At 32.4% G+C, this 25,866-nt stretch overlaps 1 protein-coding gene across 1 annotated transcript; it reads right to left on the reverse strand.

Moving 5' to 3' along the window:
* Positions 1-7,857: 7,857 nt before the first annotated feature.
* LOC108452563 (probable pectinesterase/pectinesterase inhibitor 51) lies at positions 7,858-10,479 on the reverse strand. The gene is made up of 2 exons (XM_017750396.2): positions 9,143-10,479; positions 7,858-8,854 (listed from the first exon to the last, which is right to left on the reverse strand). The coding sequence occupies exons 1-2, from the start codon at positions 10,155-10,157 to the stop codon at positions 8,106-8,108; spliced, it is 1,764 nt and encodes a 587-aa protein (XP_017605885.2). The 5' UTR covers positions 10,158-10,479; the 3' UTR covers positions 7,858-8,105.
* Between the last annotated feature and the right edge of the window lie 15,387 nt (positions 10,480-25,866).

A 25,866-nucleotide genomic window follows, 5' to 3' on the forward strand; every position in this document is an offset into this window, starting at 1 on the left:
GATGAACACCAGACTCTTCGCAGAATTTTTCAAACTTCTTTGAGGTGTATTCTACCCCATTATCTGATCTTACTATTTTTAACTTGCAGTCACTTTGGGTCTTAACCATTGCTTTTAATTTGAAAAAGATTCCAGCCACATCAGACTTATTCTTTATGAAACACCCAATAGAACTCTGTACTGTCCCCAATAAACAATACAAAGTACTTACTCTATTTAGTGAACTTGTTTTCATGGATCTGCAAATGTCAGTATGTATTAAGTTCAATTTTCCAATGGCTTGCCATGTTGTGTTCGTAGAAAATGGAGACCTCGTCTGTTTTCCAAACTGGCACACCTCACATACATCTTCATGATCGGTCATATTTGATAAATTTTCAACCAAGTTATTCTTAGACATTTGACTTAAGGATTTGTAGTCAACATGTCCCATTCTTCTATGCCATAACTTGGTTTCATCTAGTGAGTTGGTGTATGCTACTGAAGTTGCTAAGTTCCAGTTGACAGCAAAGCTTCTATAGACTATTTTTGTTGAAATGAGCTTGCATCCACTTGGATCAAAGATTAGGCATTTATTGTCTTTGAATATCACTGGATATTTTTTCTCAAGAAATTAACTTACATTCAGTAGATTTTGATCTATGTCAGGAACTAAAAGAATATTTGTGACAAGTTTAGTACCTGATGGAGTTTTAATCAAAATATCTCCTTCTCTTACTACTTTCTAACTTTCACCTTAGAGTAGAACCTTTTGTCAATGATTTTTAATATGCTCGCATCTATATTCATATGACTTGTACAACCATTGTCAAACAACCAGATTTTTCTTACTTTGTTGAAGGGTTCACATGGTGTCGCGAATTGGACTTCACATGGAGGTTCACAGGATTTTGCGAACTATGCTTTGCATAAGGTCGCCAACATTAGCTCTTCTTAGCTTCCTTCTACAGTTTGTGCCTGAGTATTTTGTTTTTGTGCGTGCTCATTATTCTTGCACACTCTTTTTTCATGGTTAAACTGCTTACAGTTTTTGTATTAGGCATTAGGCCCGAACTAACAGAATTTCTCAAGATGACCTAACTTCTTGTAGTGCGAACACGGTGGATATTTTTTCTTTATACTGCCCTTCTTTGAGTTCTCTTTCTTATCTAACCAACTTTTTTTCTTTATGACTTGAGGAGCTCAGAACTTCTTTATTTATGGATTGAAAAGCTCATTCGACGTGCCCTTCTTTGTTCTATAGCATATAAAACATTGATTAATTCTAAGAGTGAGATGGTTGATAGATCCTTTGAGTCTTCCAATAAAGATATCTTTGATTCATATCTCTTAGGAAGTATGGTAATCACCTTCTCAACTACTTGACTATCCATGAACTGATCCCTTAGTAGTCTTATCTAGTTCACCACTGTCATGATTCGATCTGAATATTGCTTCACAGTCTCAGCTTCCTTCATCTTGAGGTTTTCACAATCTCATTTAAGATTTATCATATGTTGCTGCCTTATCTTCTATGAACCCTGGAACTCCTCCTTGAGCTTATCCCAAGCTTGTTTGGGAGTATCACATGCCATTATTCATGTAAATATCACGATTGAAACACTGTTTTGTAGGCAGGATATCGCCTTATATTTTTTGGCATATTTTTTACTATGTTGTTTCATTTAAGCCAATGTAGGATTTGGTTTCAACACTGGTGGTTCTATTTGTTTAAAGATAAATTTTCATTTTTACTACCTAGACATGGTAGTTTTCTCCTGTGAAAACAGGGGAGTAGTGTAAAGCTTGCTGAAAACATTTTTATGAAAATAGGCCCTCAAAGATAAGTGGCTTTAGATATCAATTATTGGATTTTTTTATGAAGAAAGGATTGAAATAGAAGCAAAAGAAAAAAAAATGGAGGAAGACTAGCTTGTGATCAATTGTTTCATTAATGAAGAAAAAATTGATATATTGTTTGCAAGAACAAATGAGCTTAAATAAGCTAAAAATAATGATAAAATAATTACAACTTGGCTTAATCTTTAAACAACTTGCTTCCTTATTGGTTGATTTTAGTCTAATCATTAACCAAAACGTCTAATAAAAAATCATTAATGTTTTAGTGCAAGTTGGTAACTTGTAGAGTAAAGAGCTCGTAAGCATGGGCTCGCCAAACAGAGCTTGCAGCTTTAGTGTCATCACAAGTTTGGTGAGCTCGCAATCTTGGTAAGCTCGCAGACTTGTGTCTATGGTTCATTATTGCATGGAGGGTCACTTCTCAATATAAATTACAAAATTACTAATAATAAAACACTTGTGCCAATACGCTCCCCACAAGATAGACAATGTGCAACAATGCCTAGCTTGAACAAATGACAGTCAAAAGTTGGTTTTCAAAGAGCTTTAGTGAAAGTATTTACTAGTTGATCTACGGCATGGATGTGAACAACTTGAACTTACTTTTTCTGCATTTGCTTCCACATGTAACAAAAATGCACGCAATATGTTTTATTCAACTATGGAATATAGGATTTTCACATAAATATGTAAGGTTAACATTATCACAGTAGATGATAGTTGGAGTTTTGTGAACGAAATATGCATTTCAAGTAAAAGATTCTTTACGCAATATTATAGTTGGAGGTTAACATTAGCAATGGCACTACCAACAACGTGATATTTAGCTTTTATAAATGATCGAGCTATTATTATTTTTTTAGGACAATTTTATAAGATTTTGATAAAAAAAAGAAAGAAAAGTAGAAGTGGAGGCTTGATCATTGACATCCTCAGCCCAATGGAGGCTTGATCATTGACATCCTCAGCCCAACCCCCATCAAAATACATATAGAAACTAAAATCATTACTTCACTTTGGTTGTAAACCAAACTTAATAGTGCTTTGATTTCCAGTGAATCTCAAAGGAGAATTGCATAAATTGAGACAATTTGTTTACAGAAAAACAAATGACTAGACAAGTTTAGGATAAATATTGCAGTTTCCCAAAAACCTTTCTTTAGTTAACCACATTAGTCAATGGAAAACCATTGTTGGTTTGGAATATTTTAGTGGCACTCATTGGAGTTTCAACACCATTGTAGTCATTCATATTTTCTTTTACACGGTATGTCACGTATATAATTAGATTGTGACAGAATAATACCATCTACATCTCGTAGTACTTCAACACCTAAAAAGTAGTTAAAAGTGACAAGATCTATTATAGAAAAATAAACAGCAAGGAAAGAAATAACCTAATTAACAACTAAGGTGTGGTTGATTATGATTATAATATTACCCACATAGACTTACAAATACACATAAACCCATGAAGTATGAATAGTGGCGCATCAAATTTAGATGTTACAAATCTCAGATATAGTAGATAAATATTAAGTTCATGGTACCAAGTATGAGGAACTTGTTTGAGTCTATATAGAAGGAGGATTTTGACATTTTTATTAAAATATGAAATTTCTTAAACAACTCTTTAACTTCACTTTTGTTTGTCAAAGTATAGATCCAAATTTACTTAGTGTAGTAGTTAACAAAAATAGTGATATAATTTTTTTTACTAACAACAAAACTAGGAGAGACCCCATAAATCACTAAATAGTGTTTGAAGAGGTTTTGTATTTAATAAAGTAAGTTACTGAAAAGGTTGTCAATGGGCTTTATTTGATGAGCATGAATTACGAAGGTAAATTTTTCTCACAAGTAAGGTAGTGAGAAATTATTTAAAAGAAATTTGGGTGCTCTTGCATGTGAGTGACCCAGTCAGCAATGCTACATAACAATAGAAGTTTCGTAGAAGCTAAATGGCCTTTTTGAGAATTTAGAAAAGTGAAACTTGGCCGTTTGTAGAGAGCACCTTTATTTTAGCCATGTACCAATGGTTTCTATTTTTGTAGGTCTTTTATAGAAAAATAAAAGGGGAATAATTCAACAAATATTAGGTTATCTTTGCAAAATTTGGAAAATTAAATTAAATTGTGTGACATGCTAGGAGCACAAAAAGTGTTAGAAAGCTTGAGATGCATGTATCTGAGTTAAACCAGCGTGTGTAATTTGAATTTTTTACCATCACCTATAGAAGCTTCTTCAATACCCTTGTAAGTTTACAAGTTGTGTGGTTCACTAGTTATGTAATGAGATGTACCAGAGTCTAGAATCTAAAGTTGCAATGACGTCTTATAACTTGTGTTGAAGTTGGCTTTAGCCTTAAAGTGGTTATGAGACTTGGATCTACACACCCTTGCAACGTAACCCGATCTATTACATAGTTGGAACCAAATAATACTATTAAAATTATTCACCAAGCTCCTTCATTGATTGACTTCTTCCAAATAAAATCAATAATCCTTTTCATCATAAAGGTCATTTGGTCATTTTTTCTTTAAGGCTTGTAGTGAGACTCTCCATTGTCTTTGTTAAAGATGCCACATGTTCTTCCAATGATGTAGTGTTAATCGTCATGGCATTCCTTACTCTGGAATTTGGCTTTGGAAAAGATGTTGGAATGACATGCTCACTTGATTAGGTGCCTTTTCTTTTGATTAATAATCGGCAAGCTACACTTGATCCACAAGGAGAAACTTATTCTAGATCATGAGTTAGTGAAGAAACACCAAAAATGGATTGCCACGAAGTATTGAAAAAGTTTTCCTAAATAACTCAAGAAGAGTTTCATCTTTTGTCTAGTGCCATAGGGATGAGTAAGAGCATTAGTGTTTGATAATGAAGCCAAACAGGCTATAGGATTAGTTAGAGTGAGAGCTTACTGATGTAGATGTTCTTCAAGGCTGTCGTAACTTTTTGAAATTTGACGTTTTAAGAGAAGAGATGAAATGCAAAGATGGTCCCACTAGGCATGCCAAAATTTTGTACACACAAATTTCGAGTAGAAAGTTGACTTAAAAATTTGAGTCAAATTTATTGATAATTTCAAAAGAAAAGTTACAATCTTTGAAAAATTCTCGAACACTAAGAAAATCTCCTTTGATTCTTCTCTTCGGTTTGAGTTTTGATCTAAGGGTCGTCTAATTTAATCTTGGATGAATGTCGATTGCTTCAAAGGTCGTGCTAGCTTGATATTAAAACAGGTTTGAACCTCTTTTCTTCAATTGGTTTGGATCAAAAGGCGGCTTTCTTCATAAATGTGTTTTGTCACCCTCTCCATGGTTGAACTAGATCAAAAGGCGACTTATGTGGCATTTTTTAGAATTTCTTCAAGTTTTTCGGGTTTTTTAAAGATTTCTACAGAGATCTTCTGGAATTCTTGAACTTGTAATGTGTAGAATGGCTTGGGGTGATCCCTTTTTATAGTGTCAATTACATAAATGAAATAGAGTTCTAGTAGATTTTAATTGCTTCATTTGATTCTTTTACGAGAACTTAAACTCTTTTATTTATTACTTATCTTTTATTAATTTAATTAATTAGAGATAAAATAATCATTTAATATTATCACTTAATTACATCATTTTTAATTAGTGGTAATATAAAATTTTAATATTTATCTCTTAATTAATTTAAATTAATTAGAGAAAAACATTTATGACATAGATATGATGTCATGATTTTCGCCCGTGTTAACTTTGGCTTTACCCACAATAATTTTGACTTAACACGTGACACATTTCCAGTGGCTTGTAAATTATCTTCATCTACAAGGTGACCCACCACTTAGACTCCTTATCCTCCAAGCCACTTGATTTTGATATGTGCACACCCACCTTCAAAGAGGGGACCACCAAGGGACCATTGAGCGTAACAATCTTGTACTACCTTAGCTAAAGGAATGCTAGAGTAATATCATACTTGAGGACAACCCATGTCCAACTGCCTTACCACCTGGCCGACCGAACGATCATCATATCGCGAATCTGCCGGTGGATGGCCTCACCGAAAACGAGACCTCTTCCTCTATAAGTACCTTGTACCACAATGAAAAAGAGATCAAACCTTTAGCCTTTTCAGCAACCCCAAGCACACCCAACACTCAACACTCTTAGCCTCCTCCCCTTACCTCTTTTCTTTGGCTTTTTGCCTATTTAGGTGAACTGATCCTTCTCACACTACCACTTGCTCCTTCTTGTCTTCTCTCTTGTCGACACTTATGTAAACAACCATAATCCTGATAAGAACTTTGTTAATGTAAATAGGGCATACCGTTATGGGTGAGTGTTTGGTCGAATCTAGTCAAATTGAGTTGAAAAATTTCGAGTTAATTGAGTTGACAAGTCATATTTTATCATCTAAGTCAAATTAAATTTTTTCTGATCGAGTCGAGTTGAGTGAAATCGTTCAAGTTAAATTAAAAAATTAAACATGTCAAATTAAAATCTTGTTACAGTATATCTAGTTTCATGTTAGAGCATATAAATTTGAAACCATATATATTTTAAAACTTTTTCAAAGCAACAAAAAAAAAGATACTTTAGTATGATAAACTTGAATCATTAAATAACTTATTTAGGTCCCAAAATTATTATTTTGGAAAATTTTTAAAATTTTAACTTTCTTTATATATTCTTTAGAGTTTTTTTTCATAATTTTTAAAAATATAAATTTTAGAATTTTTATAAATATTTTAAATTTTTTGTAATTTTTGTTGAGAGAGGCCAATTTGCTCATTTTCAAAATTAACAGGGATCAAAGGAGTATTTACACCAATCTGTTATTCGAATTGTAAAATTCAACTCGACTCGAACTCAAAACTCGAATTACTTATTCGAGTTAACTCAACTTATTCGAACAACTCGATTCGATTAACTCAAAATTTAATTTCTTTTAATCGAATCGAATTTGCTAAACTCTGAATATCGTGATAGTCCAATAGAGTACCCTCATCATTTACACAATAAACACAAAGAAAGAAGAAATAGTGCAAAGAGATAATATAATTAAGAAGGTGTTGTCTTAGTGGCCTTTCCACTTGCCTGGATCTCTTTATCAGCAACCATCCAACCATACTTCCATGGAGAAGATTAGTGCAGTTGAAGTTGAAGTAGAATACGAAATATTCCATTTCTGGAAATGCCATACCCCAAGTTTCTTAAGCTTAAATATTTGGATTCATGTAGTGGCCATTCACTGAATCACAAAGCACTGAGGTCAGCTGGCATTAGGCTAGGCCCTACATCACTTAGTTTTAATGGGCTATAGGGATGGTTCATCCTATTCTTAGATAACAAAAACATCCACTTTTATAGATATCAAATATATTTGTTACCCTCATGATTTTTGTATTACATATATCATGAAAATAGTTTCAGTACACCTAGGTTCTTACAAGAGGCAAAATAATAAGTTTAAAACCAGTCAATAGGAGGCGTGCATTAACCTTTGGTCAACCACCTCGATCCATCTTTCTATAATTTTTTTTATTCCATATCAAATTTACGAGGCAACTCTTTTTTTTGGTCATCTCTATTTCATTTTTAATTTTTAGTTCTTGTTATTTTTTAAAAAAAATTCAAGTTTATTATATATTCACATGATTATTATGTGAGCTTTTTTTTAATATCATACTAATAAAATTAGAACAAAATTTAATATTGTTAACAATTAAGCTCGAATTTTAAAATTTAAAAAAAAAATTAAAAATGCAACTAAACGGATTTTAAATACCAAGTTAGGAACAATATCCAACTCCGTGCTATTCCTGATGCAAGGCGGATTAGGGTAGATGAGTGGAAATAGCAAAGGGGGTGATTGCCTTAATCCCCCTTTCTATTAATTAAGTCAACAAAAACAGTTGGGCGATGTCAATGTGTCATACTTCCTCTCATTATTACCCTTTCTCTATCACTCCATTTGCTTTCCCCCCACTCTGTATTGTTGAACCAATTCATATTATTGACTCTTCAACAATTGTTCAACCTAACCTTAATTTCATTAGTCTCTGCTTTCCAATTTCTATGTCTCCTATATTTAAAAATTAACATTCAACACCTTTTGATATTTCATTTGCAATGAGAGAGAAAGAGGGAAACGGGGTAAAGCAAAATCTGTCCTGTGTGTGATACAAGGTATAATAATACGGTAATTCCATCATGAACCCTCCTGCCTAACAGTTTTGGTAACTATTGAATATGATGATTTTCAAAGCATTAGACTTGTTATTTCTTTGACATAGCAATCAAGAAGATAGTATTGTAGGTAATAATTGGGGGGGGGGGGGGATCAAGCTTTGTTGGAATCCACTGATCTCCTTGAATGAAATTTTGGACAGAGTAAGTATATACATTCTGTCCAGGAATTGGAGAACTCCATGGAACTCTTGCTGACATGTTTGAACCCGGTCCTGAATTCTGATATTCTCCGTAGAAAAGTGTTTTCAATGCGAAGTCACCACTCCATGGCAACCATCCCTGCGGAGAAATAAGATCTCCCATCACACAGTTTATGTAAACCGTCCTTGAATATTCCTTCCATGGCCTTCCCAAAAAGTTCTTGTGCACTTTAGGGTTGCTATAGTAGTATTTCATGTAGTCATCCGTGCCATTGAGGGAGCAGTTATGGAAAATGAGACCAGTTGATTGAGCAGGATCAGTTCTGCCATGAGCTGTGATGGCATTGGTCTCACCTTTTCCGGGATTTAACTGCCGTGGAACAACCAATATTTCACATTCTTGGAATACAGCAGCTGAGTTTCCGAAGATGAAATCCACGTTCCCCTGAATCTGGCACTTGTTGTAGAATTGGCGGAGCGAGTGAGCATACAGTGTATCTTGATTTCCTATGAATTCACAGTTCTCAATGACAGAGAGATCGCTATCTGATCGGAAGGCTACTGCTTGGTGAGCATCGGGGCCTGCTGTGTTCTTGATGGTGAGGCCACTGGCCATAAATCCATCCCCAATTACTCCTGTTACACGTTAGGATGATGAGAAACTTAAAACAAATAAAAGCTATGGATTTGGACAATTTGACTGATCTTTCAAAGTCTACGTTGAATTTAAGAGACATTTCCAAATAAATTACAAATAGTTGAAGTCATCTCTCGAGTCTAATAAAGATCCTAAAACATATATAAAAAATAATATCTAGCAAACCCCAAATTCAGAATTCAGCATTCACTTTGTCCGCACAGACGAATCACCGAACTTTGATGTTTTATCGAAAAAAGTTAAGATAAGAGGGTGGGGTCACTCACCGACTGTCGCAGACTCGTAAGTGGTCATTCCAGGCTGCCCCACATTTAGAGAACCTGTAATAACGGTTTTACCCATCCCCTCCCCCAAGAACACCACATTTTTCTTCGCCAACGGAACCCTCACAGTTTCCTCGTACACCCCTTCCTTTATCTCTATCACGAACCGTCGCCCCGCTTCTGCATTATCCGGCGCAGCGTTCACCGCCTCTTGCACCATCTTGTAACACCCTCCGCTCCCGTCTTTGCACACCGTTACATCCGGCTTTAATCCCGTCGGGAAACCGCCGTCGAACACCAGTTCCGTTCCTCCCGACCCTTTCTCGTAGAACCCGTCCCGTTCCGTTTTGGGTGGGGCCCACGAGTTGATGTTGTTACCGTAATTATCGTAAGCGGCCATCATGCTTAACGCGTTGCTGGTGTGCTGCGTCAAAGAGTCCAAGAACGCCATGGTTTGGTTGACCAATTGGGTGTCATTTGCGTACTTGAGGGCACCCCAGCAATCGTATTGGTAGCAAAGGGCGGCGCTCATCCATGCACGTGCGTCCTTGATCTTGCCACGTGATAAAGCGTCGACGGTCGAGTTGATGCGGTAATCAGAGTTGGAAAGGATTTCATCACAGATGGAAGCGGCGTTGGTGCGGTTAAGGTTGCCTTTGGAGGTTTCGAGGATGGATTTCACCATGGATTGTCCGGTTTTGAGGTTGTGGGAAGAGACAGAAATGGCGGAGAGGATGATTTGGAGGGAAGTGGGGTTGGGAGGAAGTGTTAGAGAGGATTCACAAGGTTGAGGAAAACGAGTGGAGTGGCAGGCGAGGCGGATTTGAGAAGTATTTTGAAGTGGGTCTTGTTGGAGATGGTGGCGATGGGAAGAAGAGAGGGTGAAGAAAAGAGCGAGAGAAAGAAGAGAAAGGAGAAGAAAAGCAGACATTGAGATTAGCAGAAGGCGACAAGTGGGTTTCCGGAGCTGGTTTTTGGAAGGTATATTATGAGTTGGTTGTGGTAGAGATGAGGGCATGGTTTAATAGTGGGTGGGAATGGGGGTATTTATAAATCCAAGAGATGGGGGAGGGGTTTTGGTGAATTCACGAGAAGAAAGAGTCACGGGGGGCATGTTTGATTTTGGAATTTTCCCCCATGGAAAGGGAGGAAGAAGGAGGTGTGCGGCCAATCCATTTACTTGTTCTTCACTGTCAGCAAACCATTGATTGGTAGATTTTAGTTTTTGGGGGAAATTTAGGGAAGTGGAGAAAAGGGAATTAAAACAGGGAGTGCTATTAGTGGTTTTCTATCTATGATTCTGAATGAATGTGAATGTGAACGTAAACATTAAGTATATGTCTCTTTTTTTTCCTGCTTCTATCTCTAATTTTGTCTCCTTTTACAGCGGTTAACGGGTTTGTTGGGTAATATTATAACATAGAATTATGATGCATTCATATTACCATCCTAAATTTTTATCTCATAATATTTAAAATATTATTTTAACTTTTCATTTAATTTTTAATTTTTAATTTAAAATTTCCTATAAAATTAATATTTATTAACTTTATTAATGTGATTGCACATAGAATGTCACGTGAATATCATATCAATAATTAATTAATTATTTTTAAATTTTAAAAATTAAACAATTACTAATGTGAATTACTATGTGAATGTCATATCAACAAAGTTAATGAGATATTAATTTTTTCATTCATTTTTAAGTAATTTGATAAATAATATAAATATAATGACTAAAATAATAAAACATTAAAATAATTTTTTTTAAAATTAAAGAACCAAATAAATCATTATACTAAAAATTATATTAAATATAATTTCATAAAATATATATTCAACGTGAAGAAGTATGTAGAAAATTTATACATAAATGATGCATTGGCCCAAATAATTGATTTCTTATATTTGAATCTTACTTATGACATGTCTACACTTTTAAAATTTCATCATGTGCCATCTAATAAATAAATTTTATTTTTATTTGAATTTTCATTTAAAAATTAAATTAATTAAATTATTTTAATTGATTATTTCTGATTGATTTGATTATATATTAGTAGCCTTTGATTAAATTGAGAGTTTCTGCTACAAGAACAAATTAACCAATATATCTCACCGGATCAAGAGCCAATATATCTCTCATTAATAGGCTAGATTTGACAATACAGATGTTAAATGGATTGCCATGTAATATTATGATATTAACTCAACATATATTATTATTATTATTATTATTAGAAGAAGAAGAAGAAGTAAATATTTATATTTTTAATCAATAAGTGGTTGAGTGTAATGGTAAGACGTATTATACTTTTAAAGAAAATATACAAGTTTAAACTTTGGAGACGATATCATTAGGAGGGGCAATTACTAATTACAAACATAAATCATAAAATGGATATGAAAATATAATTTTTTATATTTTTAGCGATAAATATTAAAATTATACACAAATTTTAGTTTAATGTGAAATTTGATACATAAACATTAATTTTGATTCAATTATACACAATTAAAAAAATACATCTATTTATTTTCATATTAAATTTTTATTTGTGATTATATATGCAACTTTAAACGTAAAATAATATTACTTTAATCAAATTATTAATAATTTATAAAAATTAATTAAATTAAAATTTATATCTAAATTACATAAAATTAAAATTTATATATAACTTTAAATATTAAAACAAAATTTGAATGTTTAACACATTACATGTTAACTAAAATTTTGAAATAAATTGAGGATAATATTATAAAGGTTACTAGATGTTGTCGTTTGTCAGCGAGTTGTTAAAAAGTTGGTCTTCACGTCACCTAGAATTACCTAAGAAATGAAATGACTGTATGAATAGTTATTATTCAAGTAAAGGCGTTGACAGTTGAGTCCCATGAGATTTGGGTTGTGTCTATTTATAATATTATTTGTTATATCTATGCCACATACTCATACACGTGTCTTCTATTGATGTTGTGTGTGTAACAACTCTATAGTTACGGGTATTAAAAAGTATATTTTTAAAATTCTGTTATCGTAAATATTTATAAAGTTAGTTGTGTAGTTAATTAGGTTTTGGCTGATTGAATTTGCTTAAATTAGGAGTAATTAGGTAAAAAAATTAAATTGTATAAAAAGTGAAGTTAAATTATAAATTAAAAAATTAAAAAGACTAAAGAAGCAATTAAGCCTTATTCTAACAAGTGGATGGTGATAGTGATTACATGTCTAAAATAATATACATATGTATATATTAATAAAATATATATTACATATTTAAGTAAATATATATAATATAATAATAATAAAGTAAATATAATAAAATAAATAAGTAAATGAAATAAATAAATAAATAAATAAAAGATTAGAAACAGAGAAAGCCAAACAAAACAGGGAAAAAAAAAGAAAGGAAGGAAAATTAGGGTTTCAAAGTTTATGCTTAATTGGTTAATTAATTTAGTCTATTTTCTTGTAATTTTATATTTTTAGAATCTCGTGTTAAATACTACCGACCTATGCGAAATTTTAAAAATTATTGAGTTTTTAAGTATCTGTCTATGTTAAATAATTTTAGTATTAGGGACTAAATTGATAGATTTTTAAGTTAGAAATGAAAAAGGATTGAATTGTAAAATAAATTATAAATTTTGAATATTAAGGACTAAATAGTGAAAATTCAAAATTGAGGATTTAAGGAAAATAGGAGTTAAATTTAGTTTAAAGTAGAATTTGTATGAATATAAGATTAATTGTGAAGGAATAAAGTTAGTCTTGGTTTAAGGACTAAATTGAAATTTAGGTAAATATTGAGTAAAAATTGAAATATTAAATATGAGATGGAATTCTGTTGTATTGATGAATTTTAATTGTTTTAATTCCGTAGCTAATGTCGTACTGAAATCCTCGACTAAAAAGGGAAAAGATAAAGTCGATGAGGAATAGCTCGGAATTTTCGGTTTGTATTTCTATAATCTGAAACTAGTTATTTATTGTTGTAATTTTTATTTAATGTTTATGGTACATGTTGAGGTACATAATTGATATTTTGGTAATTGATTGAATGAATTAAATTGGTAGATATATACATTAAATGGATTGATTTTTGAATTGAAATGATTATATGTGTAATTATGTGATTATATGAAAAATCAGTATTGGATATTGATTATATCTGAAATGTGAAATTAAACCCTATTAATTGTATCGGGCTAAGTCAGATATAGATGACATGCCATAGGATTGGAAGAGTTCAGGGATTTCGTCGACTTCGAGTCGATGAGACATTAGGTGTCAATTTACTACTTCAGATTAATTCAATGAGGCACTGGGTGCCAATTTACTTCGGTTTAGCCGATGAGACACTGAGTGTCAATTTATTACTTTGAATTATTCGATGAGGCATTGGGTGCCAAACTGGTGTGTTTGGTTGGATCCACGTATCCATCCGAGTCTGAGTCGTGTTAATAGGGGTAAATAAATATTAAAGTTCTATAATTGATGTTGAAATGGCATGGTATGAGAAATGGAAGTGATTTAGTGAATTGAAAATAGAATGTGAAATATGTTGGCAATACATGAAATATATGAGTTATAAACCCATGAATTGAGTATGGTATGAAATGATGTATTCATGAATTGAGTATTGCATGACTGATGCCATTGTACGAATAAATTTGGTTGATATGTGAATAATCATTTATATAGCAATTATGTGAATTAGGATATTGTTTAATAAATGAAAAATGATAGTTATGATACTAGACATTAATATGTCATTGTAATTTAATTGTGCCTATTATATTATATTATATTGTTTTTAAATATTCGGATTATAGAAATACTACTGAGTTTTTACTCAGCGTAAAATTTTGTTTTCCGTGCACAGATTAGGTACAGTGATTTTGAAGAGTTGTAATTGAGGTTGTGAAAATCCATCTCATCACATCTCCAAGTGCCAAGAGCATATGTTTCAAAATTTTGAATAGAATGGCATGTACTTAGGAAGATCAAGTGTGTTCCAAGTAGTAGGGACTAAAATATAAATTATAAAAATTTATTTTTTTAATGTTCAAATATATTAGTGATTAGCCAAAATCACTTTGACAGCAAATGTAATATTCCTATATCAGGTTCCTTGGGTCAAATCGGGTACAGGGGTGTTACATTTAGTGGTGTAAAAGCTTTGATTTTCTAATTTTTGGGTAAAGAACGAGTCTAGAAGTACATGCCATATAGGATATGTAATACCCCTACCCGTATTCATTGCCGGAATAGGGTACAAGGCATTACCGGAGTTTACGAATTAAATATATATTTTTTATTCAATATAGCCCCTTTATAAATATCTAACCTTCCCTGCAATATTAAATCGAGACCAATCCACATCAACCAAATCAATTCAACATATTTTTATGATAGATTCATGCATTTATATAAGATAACGTCATCACATATCTATAACAAGGTTTGTTAACCATACTAATGGCTAACTTTACATTCATTTCACGTTAACATTTACTTTGTTAGTTTATACATGCCATTGATGTCCAAAATAAAGTTTCTTTATATACCGAAATCCTGAGGTTGACAGTGTGATGTGTCTCCAACCAAATCCGACCTCCGAGCTCTGAACACTACAAAACAGGGAAAAAAGAAACGGGGTAAGCACTTTGTGCTTAGTAAGCTCATGTAACAAGAATTATACTTACCTAATATTTTCAATACAATACAATAAACATCCATATATCCATTCAATGCATTACTACCCTAATATGCACAAACTCAACATTCAAGTTAGTACAATAATTTCCATGTACCAATAATATATACTATGATTGATGAGCTTGTCAATACCATGATTTCCATTTCCTTGTTATTTTTCCATATTTATCCCGTTGAATTTCTTGGAATTTTCGATGGATTTTGAAAGGTACACTTTTAGTGTACAATTCCGGTCTGTCAATTCATATTCATGTGCGACATTTCCATTTCGAGAGCACACTCCCGAACCTCAACCTTGCAATGGATTACCAATCCAGCTAAATCCTCAGAATATAAACTCATAGAGTATTGTCGGGATTACCACCCAAAGCTAAATCCTGCAATGACAATTACTCTAATGAGCTTGGATCTGAATTACCACCCAAAGCTAAATTCAAACCCTAATTCGGATTACCCGTCCGGTTAAATCCATTTACACATATTCTTCGGAGGGCTATATCAGATAGGATCACCCGTCCGGCTAGATCCTTTTACCGTCAATTCCTTTTCGAGATCCATCGAATTTTCCTTTCATTCAACCGGATTTCTTCCCATTTTATCAAATATATCAATGTTTCATTAATTTTCATACAATGAACACTCAAATCATATTCACATCAATAACATACAATATCAAGCATTTCGAATATAATTCAAGTTACACGAACTTACCTTGATACTTGTTTGTAAATAGTAAAAATCTACTAATCCCGAACTTTTTTCTTTCCTCGATCTAGCTTCGTATTTGAATCTTCTGGATCTAAATAAATAAATTTAATTATCAATTTAATACATTTCATGTTCATATGCAACATTCTCTATAATTCAACTATTATTTATAGTTCATTCAAAGCTGTCTACTTGAGTCATAGTCACTAAATTATTTATAACTTGAGATATAGAACTCCAAATTAATATCCGTTAATTTTACCTAAAACTAGACTCATATATATTTTTACCATAAAATTTTCATAATTTTTGGTTTATCCAATCAGTACAGTTTATTCTTCAAAGTCACCCCTGTTCTGCTATCGACACTTCTGACCCTTCTTCACTAAAAATTGATTATCTCTTCATACAGAATTCAAATGATGTTATCGTTTGTTTATATTAAAAATAGACTCATTCAGAATTATAGACATATAAATTTAAGTCCCTAATTATGTTTATTCAATTTTTTATAATTTTTCAAAGTCAGAACAGGGGAACCCGAATTCATTCTGATTTTGTCTCACAAAATTCATTATATCTCAAAATTTACAAATCCATTACTTACAATATTTCTTCTATGAGAAACTAGACTCAATAAGCTTTAATTCCATATTTTGTTCATCTTCTAATTCGATTCCTACAATTTTTGGTGATTTTTCAAAGTTAGTCTACTGCTGCTGTCCAAACTGTTTTAGTGCAAGCTGTTTATTACCATTTTCCCCTAAGCTTTTAATAAATGATAATTTCGTCCCTACTCAATTAGCCTCTCAATTGAGCTGATTTTTCTCAATTAACATTTTTTTCTATCACCTTAAACTAGTTTACAACCTTTAGAAATTAGAATTTCAGCAATAGACTTTAATTCCAAACATTTTCACAATTAGGTCCTAAAAATCAATTTCCATTGAAATTGCCTAATAAAATCATCTCATAAACAAATTAAAGCTTTAATTTCATTCTATTTCATCATAAAATTACAGAACTCAACCATGGTGACTTTCAATTTCATCCATGAAATCAAAAACTAATGAATTTAATAGTAGGACCTAGTTGTAAAAGTCTTAGAAACACAAAAATTACAATAAAAAGGCAAGGATTAACTCACTTGGTGCAAAAATTATGAAATACCAGCTTAGAGGACCCTCCTATGGCGTTTTTAGCTGCTGGAATTGAAGAGAAATGAAGAGAAATCTAGATATTTCCTATTTAGTCCTAGTTTTATTTAGTTAATTTTGCAATATTTCAATTTTACCCTTAATTTATCAATTTTTCTGCTGATTTCATACCCTTGCCGTCCAGCCCAAATAACTTTTGGGTCTAATTCCTTTTAAATCCTTTCTCATTAGACTCTTAAGCTATTTAATCACTCTAGCAACTTTTACACCTATTACAATTTAGTCCTTTTCATTTAATTGACTACCCAAACATTAAAATTTCCTAACGAAATTTTAATACCACATTAATAACATTTCATAAATATTTATAAAATTATTTTCGACTCGGTTTTACGAGATAGAGGTCCCAATACCTTATTTTACCCAATTTCTTCAATAATTTCTTTTTCCAACTAATCACTAAATCGATAAAATTTTCCTATCAATATTTTCATACGATTTTCCTATCATATCAATTTTCAAGCAAAAATATTGAAATAAATTTCTCTTTAAATCGGATCTATGGTTACGAAACCATTGTTCCGATAACCTTGAATTTAGGCCATTACAGGATATATAGATGTGATGAGATGGGATATCAATATTAGAAGTATTGATAAGTTTGAAAATATGAATTGTTACTGATAAGAAAATGATTTTGAATTAGTTAGTAATGACTTAAGAGGGAAATAGATAAATACTAAAATTTGATAAAAACTTATTTTCTCTCATAGATATTGGAAGAAATGACAATAAATCTGATATTGTTTGATCAGATAACAACTTTAACACAGAAGGAGAAAGTTGATAGGACGATGAGAGAAGTGCAAGATTATAGAATGAAACCAGAAGAAGACATTGTTCAACACCTTATTACTGTAAATCGAAAGATGCAAGAAGTGTTATGGAAGGGTCATGAACTAATTAGAAAGAATAAAGTGCAATACTTGACCCTTAGAGGGATATTAATAGAATGAGAGCATCAAATGATTTTAAATCAACTTTGGAAGACATTGGTACCACAATCTTATTGGAATATAGTTATATACTATGTAGGTAATTTTGTCTCCCTGTATAAAAGCCCACAACTTAGCCGAAGAAGGCTAAATCTCATTCCATATAAAAAACTTCCTCTTAAAACTCTCCAACCAAATATCAACTCCATTTCCAATGGCTCTTGGCTTTTAACCCAACTCAGAGGTGAACCACCATCCAACCACCATTGCATTCCTTCTATTAATCTTACAAGTTAACATTATATATTTTATATTTTGTTCAAGTTCAATCCAGTTTGAAATATGAGTATAAAATTTTGCTCAAGCCTATTTATATTTGTAAATGACTAACTTAGGTCCATTTTAGGTTTGTTGATATTATTTTTGAAAAAATAATTTTTATATTGTTTTAAATGGTTTATCTTTTCTTAGAATTTTGAATTTAGATAACATATTTTAATGTTTACATAGTATTGTGTTATTATATTTAATTTTATGTGATATAAATTACATAATATAAAAATAAAATAAAAACTTAGTTTTTTCGTCTGCTAAGGTTTCATAGCACGCCATTTGTTAGTTTCTTTTCATTTTTCTTCTGATTTTCAAAAAATTTCACTTCGATTGTATTGATTTCAAAGCCAAATTTGATTCAGCGAATCTCTACAAGGATCTAGGTATAGATGGAAGCGGATATCGCTAAACTCAATCTAGATGATGAAGAGGATACACAGATTCCAAGTGAAGGCGACCCGCATAAAAAAGATGAGGATCATCAATTTTGTCTTGTAGGAAAAACACTCACAGATTGTGTTATTCACTTCCTGTCACTAAAAAGAACATTAGCAGATCTATGACATTCGATAGAGGGTATAATAATATCCGATCTTGGGGATAAACGATACTTATTTTATTTCTTTTATGAAGTAGATATCAAAAAGGTTTTAGATGGTATGCCATGGTCATTCAGTAGGCATCTGTTAATTTTTCATCAATTGATAACAGGTGAGGATCTAAAGTAAGTCCATTTGAATCATACTTATTTTGGATTTAAGCTCATAACCTGTCGCATGGAGCTATATCGGAAGGGTTGGCAAGAAAATTGGGGGATTTCATTCGACAGTTCATACAATGTGATGCTGCATTAATTTCTAAAGGGGAACGAAGATATCAGAGATTTCGCATAAAAGTCGATGTAAGGTTAGCATTGAAAAGGAAGAAAAAACTATCGCTAAGACAAGGGAAAGAAGGTTATGCATACATTCAATATGAGGGGCTCTAACTATTTTGTTTTCTATGCGGCAAATTGGGGTATGGGGAAGGTTTTTGCCTAATAAGAAAGACAATTGACACCCAAGAGGTTGATTTTGGATGGAATCTATCACTAAGAGTATTCACGAGGAAGGAATTACTTGTCGAAAGCAAATGGCTAAGAGATGAAAGGCCAGGTAGGTTCTAAAGAGGAAATAACTTTGTCAATATGGAAATTGAGAGATGGAAAACATGAGGGTTAAACGAAGACATAACACCCCAAGAAAATTGGGATATAGAACAAAAGGAAATTATACAAGAGAATACAACAATTGATATTTGTGAAAGAAAAAAACATTAGCAAACAAGACATGATAACTACAATAAAGAAAAGGATTCGAAAGCTATAATTCAAACTATTGAAAATTTTAAGTTGGAACGTTCCTGGATTGGGGAATCCACGAGCGATTAATCGCTTCTGGAATAAGGTTAGGTGTGTGCAGCCCCAATTTTTGTTTCTATTTGAAACAAAATTAAGTGACAAAATAATAGAGAAAGTTCGTGTAAGATGTGGATTTCATAATGGAATAGATGTTGGTGCGCAAGGAACCAAAGGAAGATTATCTATTGGATGGAAATAGGAGAATGAAATACAACTGAGAAGTTATTCAAGTAATCATATTGACGTGATAATTAAAAAGAAAGAGGGAATGCCATCATAGAGACTCATAGGATTCTATGGTGCACCAGAAGAACAGAATAGAAGGGAAACTTGGAATCTACTGGAGAGATTGAGGAATTGTCAAAGTCTGTCATGGATGGTCATTGGAGATTTCAAGGAAATCATGTTCTCTTTTGAGAAGAGATGTGGTAGATTAAGAAGTGATAGAAACATGACACGATTTTGTGAGACATTGGAAGAATGTGATCTTAATGACCTAGTTTTTTTTTCTAGAAAATGGTACACTTGGGAAAGAGGAAAATTTCTAGAAAATAATGTGCACAAAAGACTTGATAGAGGTGTGGAAAATCAGGGATGGTGTGAATCTTTTCCAGGATACTCTCTAAAACACTTAACGTATTTTATCTCCAATCATTGCCCACTTTTGATTGATTTAGGAATTGAAGATAATAAGATTTGCACAAAGAGGACCTTTCATTTTAATTCAAATTAGATCCTAAAAGAAGAATGTGAATAATGAATAAAATCTTTTTGGAAGGGGAACTTGGAGGATATGCCTACAAAATTACAAAAAACTAGGGGAAGTACTTGATGTGGAGATGGAGAGATTCATGGCTAGTAAAAGAAATGAAATCCACTTTTTGGATAAAAGACTGGTTGAATTGAGTTCAATAAATCCGGATGAAGAAATGCTTATAGAATTGGAAGAAGTTAAATTGGCTTTAAACCTTGAAGCTGACAAAGAAGAAGTATTCTGGGAGCAAAGAGCACGAGCAAATTGGATCAAGTTTGGCGATAGAAATAAATATTTTTTTCATAATTTTTCCAATCAGCAGAAAAAAAGGAATAGGGTAAGAAAGCTAAGAGGACCAAATGGGTAGTGGATTGTGAATGAGAAAGAGAAATTAAAGATTGCAACGAATTACTTCAAAGAGCTTTTTAGTGTATCAGATACAAGGAATGATGAGATGACGCTACCAGGTATTAACAATTATGTTAACAAAAATATGAACAGGGTGTTAATAGAGGAATTTCAAGTTGAAGAAACCACAATGACAGTAAATAATATAGCACCTTTGAAGGCCTGTGGAGTGGACGGCTACCCCACCTTATTTTACCATAAGTACTGGCATATTATGGGGGAAGAGATAACAAGCTTCTGTTTGGATATTTTAAACAGAAAGAAGGAGCTCAATGATATAGATAGTACAAGTATTATGCTTATTCCAAAATTCAATCAACCAAGCAACATGACACAATTCAGACCAATCAGTTTATGCAATGTGGTGTATAAAATCATATCTAAAGTTGTGGATAATAGATTCAGATCAGTATTAGACATTTGCAGTGACGAAGCACAAACAACTTTTGTTCCAGGGAGACAGATCAGGGATAATACAATAATCACTTATGAAATTCTGTAAACTTTGAAACAAAAGAAAGAAGGAACAAGGGGATAATTTGTGCTTAAATTAGACATGAGTAAAGCCTATGACAGGGTTGAATGGAGTTTTATTAAAAAGGTTATGAGAAAATTGGGCTTTTGCAAGGAATGGTTGAAATTAGTAATGAAATGTGTCCGGATGGTGGAATACTCAGTTTTATTTAACGCAATTCGAGGTGAAAAATTCAGGCCTTCAAGAGGTTTAAGACAAGTAGGACCCCTTATTCCATACTTATTCTTATTTTGCTAGGAAGGGTTCTTTTCTTTGTTGAAACTGGCAAAAAATGAAAGACGCATCAAAAGAGTTTGACTAGGAAGAAACAGTCTCACTTTAACCTACCTTTTCTTTACAGATGATAGTATTCATTTTGGAGAGGCAAACTTGGGGGGACAAATGCAATAAAAGCAATAATTAATGAGTATGAAGGGGTGTCAATTCAACTTATCAATTTTGACAAATCTCTAATTTATTTTAGTAATAATGTGTAGCATGAACTCAAAGAATAAATTAGAAAATTCCTTAGAGTAAGAATCTCGAACAATCCATAAAATATCTCTGTCTTCCAACTATGATTGACAGAAGGAAAAATGAGGCGTTTGCAAATTTTAAAGATAATTTTTCAAAACAAATTGAAAACTAGAGTAATAGGTATTAATCTCTTGGAGGTAAAGAAGTCTTTATTAAGTCAATTTTACAAGTTATTCCAGTTTACACGATGCAATGTTTTTTTATTATCCATTACTTTATGTCGTGAGCTAGAAAATGTTATTAGTAAGTTTTAGTGGAAAAACTACAAAATGGGGAAAGGGGTACATTAGTGTGATTGGCGAAATATGTGCAAACCAAAAGTAAAGGGTGGGCTAGGCTTAAGAGATTTAGCCAAATTTGATGCCGCGTTACTTGCCAAACAAGGATGGAAATTAATAATGCAACCAAATTGTTTTTTGGCTTGAGAAATAAAAGTTAAATACTACCCAAACAGTGAATTTTTAAAAGGAAGTTTAGATTCTCACCCATTTTATACCTAATGAAGCATATGGAGCGCAAGAGGACTTCTAGAGGAGGGTATGGCTTGGAGGGTTGGTAATGGAAAATCCATCAACATTTGGAATGAAGTATGGATTCCAGGACCTGGGCCAGGAAGAATCACAGGTCAGACCATTAATATAAACCATATAAGAGTTGCTGATTTAATTAACAATGAACAGTCTACCTGGAAAAGAGAGGTCCTTGAAAAACTTTTTGCAAAAGTACTTAGAATCATGACCATGCCAGTTTTTGGAATCAATATCAAAGACACTAGGGTATGGAGAGGAGATAACATAGGCATGTACTCAGATAGGAGTGGGTACAAATGGCTTAATAAAGAAGATACAATGATACTACAAAGGGCTATAACCCATCCCCCAATAGAACTACAGACACTCTATAACAGTTTCTAGAATTTACAACTAGCAAGTAAGGTTAAAATTACATTTTGGAAAATAATAAACAATTTCATGCCTACATTCAATAATTTTCAAGCAAGAAGTCTACCAGTAATGAATATCTGTCCACTATGCCAAGAATAGATGAACCAATGGCTCAGGTTTTCTAGGAATGCATATATTCAAAAGACATCCTACAAGGGGTAGGGATTGATACTTCTCCCAGCTCCCAAAGACAACAATGGAAAGTCTGGTTAACAGATATTTTTACCAAAATGAATGAAGAACAAAAAAATGCCTTGTTATATCATTTTGGGCGATATGGCAGACAAGAAATAAAATCCACCATCAAGGAGAAAAGTTGAACACATTCGGGGTAATAACATTTATCAAAGCATTTCAAGCAGAAAGCAATATCATTAATATAGAGATCCCAACAGCTACTAGAAAAATCGGCAGTATATGTGTTCTGCCATGAACAGATATGATAAAATGCAATTTTAACGTTGCATTTTGCATCAATACATCCAACTCAGTGACAAGAATATTGTTTAGGGACTATGAAGGTTATATATTGGTTGCATGTACTTACCAAAATAACTTTATAGCAGATGCCACCAAGGCGGAGGCGGAAGCATGTCTTTAGGCAATATCGGTGACTAAGGAACTAGGTTTTCAAAATCTGACAGTGGAAGGGGATTCCTTGACAGTAATAAAAAAATATGGTCTTTAGAAGTGGATAAATTGAGTATACTAGTGATAATTCAAGAAATTAAAGAAAGATATCGAAGATTCGAAAATATTACCTACTTTTTAGTTGTACAATTGGCAAACCAAGTGGCACACATGCTGGCAGAGGAAGGAAAGAACTAGACAGAAACAAGGGTATGGATTGTGGAGGCACATCAAAGAATAGAGCCAGTGGCTAAAAGGGATAGATGATTCTTGAGAAGATTTGAAATGGGTCGAAAAAAATGCAAAATGGATGATTTTGACAGTCTTTCTACAAAAAAATTCCATCAAAAGAACAAAAAGCATAGGTCTTTCCAAGATGGAACGATGGTAGTTGATGAAAGAGTGGATTTCCAGAGGAGAAACTGTTGGGTTTTCTTTTTTTTTTTCAAAAAAAATTAAGATGTAATCGACTTTTAGGGCTTATTTCTTTTAAATTTTTTCTACTTCTTTTAGAAATGGACGATTTAAGTCCTTTAGGAAATGAATATGATGCATTTTTAGTATTAATTTACTTATAAAATTATATTACACTTTTATAATTAGCTTAGTTAATTTTTTTTAGAAAAATTGTATATAGAAAACAAATTTCTTACATATAAAACGAAAAAGACAATTGGTTCACAGAATGCGAGATTAATTTTAACGATAATGTTACTGTAACACCCCTTGCCCGAGTTTATGCGATAAGTCGAGCACATGATACTACATTTAAGAACTAAAAGCACTTAACTTGAATGTTGTCTAGTTCACTTCATTTTAACCAAATTAACCCATCTGAAGTGGTTCGGGTAATTTCCAAGCAATCATGCTCGTTTGGGACCTTTTTAGAGCAAAACAGACCAAACAAGGTAATCTGGAATAGTTGTTGCAATACAACTCCAACTTGTATTGATACAAGTGCATTAGAACTATTCATTAGGGCATTTTGTCTAACAACAAGCGTGCAGGGGGGTTGAAACATGTTCAAAACACTTAAAATCAAGCCAAAACCATTATCAATTATTTTCCAACATTTATAAACATTTTTAGAACTCAAAATATAACAATATACCATTCAAATACCAAATGATTCAAAGACCCCTAATGAAAATCAAGTATCTCAAGTCCCAAATAACATCAATTGAGTATAACATAGTTTCGAAACCATCAATTAACATATCAAATACATTCAAATGGTTCTAATCCTATGTACATGCCACCCAAATCACCAAAATATAAGTTTCATACTTTTCAATTTCTTCTTTGATGTTAAGATGTGGATAAGGATGGCCACTTCAAAAGATGTATTTCAACGATCTTTACCTACGTGTTAGAAAACAAAGCATTAAGCTTTTAAAATCTTAGTAAGTGTAACACGCCAAGCCCAATCCTTTAGAACGATCCAAGTATGAAGTGTCACTACTTACTAATCGGTTTAAGTCTAAAAACAGTTTCGACTTAAACTTTACATAACTTAATATTATAACACCCCTCACCCAGTCTGGTCGTCGTGCCCGAGTCAAGAAAATTTTTTATTAGTTTAAGCATTTTCAAAAGTAATTGCAACTAGACAAACATTATACAACATTCGAAACTGTTTAAATACATGCTCAGAGACCACTTAGCAAATTTCCAAATAAAATAACGTAGGTATCATTACACAATAGAAGGTACCCATATTTTGTAAAATAGGTATCGAAACTAATAACAAAATTGATACCATTCGAACATTCTCTTTTTCCAACTCAATGTCGGACAAAAACGTTTTATCGATACATAAACAAAGGTATCAATTTTTTACCCCGAGTATCGATACTCATGAAAGGGTATCGATACTAAATCAAGCTACTATTTTCTTGCACATACATTTTAACATCAAGGTACTAATATTTAAGCCCCGAGCATCAATATCTCTGTACAAATCAACAAGAACACAACAAAACAGAGGACACACTCATACTCAATAATTATTCCTTTCAACATGCATTACTAGACACATTACCAATCATTAAACATTCATAAATATTGTTCCAAACCAACAATCCAAAGTCCAAAATCATAATAAAAAAAATCAAACAAAATTCTAAACCCACATTGCCTTAATGCCCAGAGTTTATAACACAACCCACTTAAACTTATTGCCTTGTTAGGTGTAAGAGTATGCCCAAAGATCAATCATGAGATGGTTGTAATAACAGACTTGATTTACCATGTTTATTAATATAAGGCATTGCCATTATTATTTCAGTTTCTTTTCTGTGTGTATAAATAAACTATTTTATAATAATGTCCTGAGAATAATATGATTATTCTTAAAAGGTTCTTTGTCAAGTATTATTGTTGACTAGGACAATAATAATGCATTAAGACTAACATGTAGTTGATTGATGATAAAGAGTTGTCATTGATATGGAGTGTCAGAATCAATGCATGAATATGTGTGTTAGAGAACAACATATTGGACTGACCCGCTATGAGTATGTTTCTTGGATTATTATGTAATTGTCACAACATTACTCATAGTGATTAATATGTATATCATCCTCAGGCTTGAGATCATCATTATCCCAACATCGTGAGT

The sequence above is a fragment of the Gossypium arboreum genome, chromosome 10 (genome assembly GCF_025698485.1).
Source record: "Gossypium arboreum isolate Shixiya-1 chromosome 10, ASM2569848v2, whole genome shotgun sequence".
Lineage (NCBI taxonomy): Eukaryota > Viridiplantae > Streptophyta > Magnoliopsida > Malvales > Malvaceae > Gossypium > Gossypium arboreum.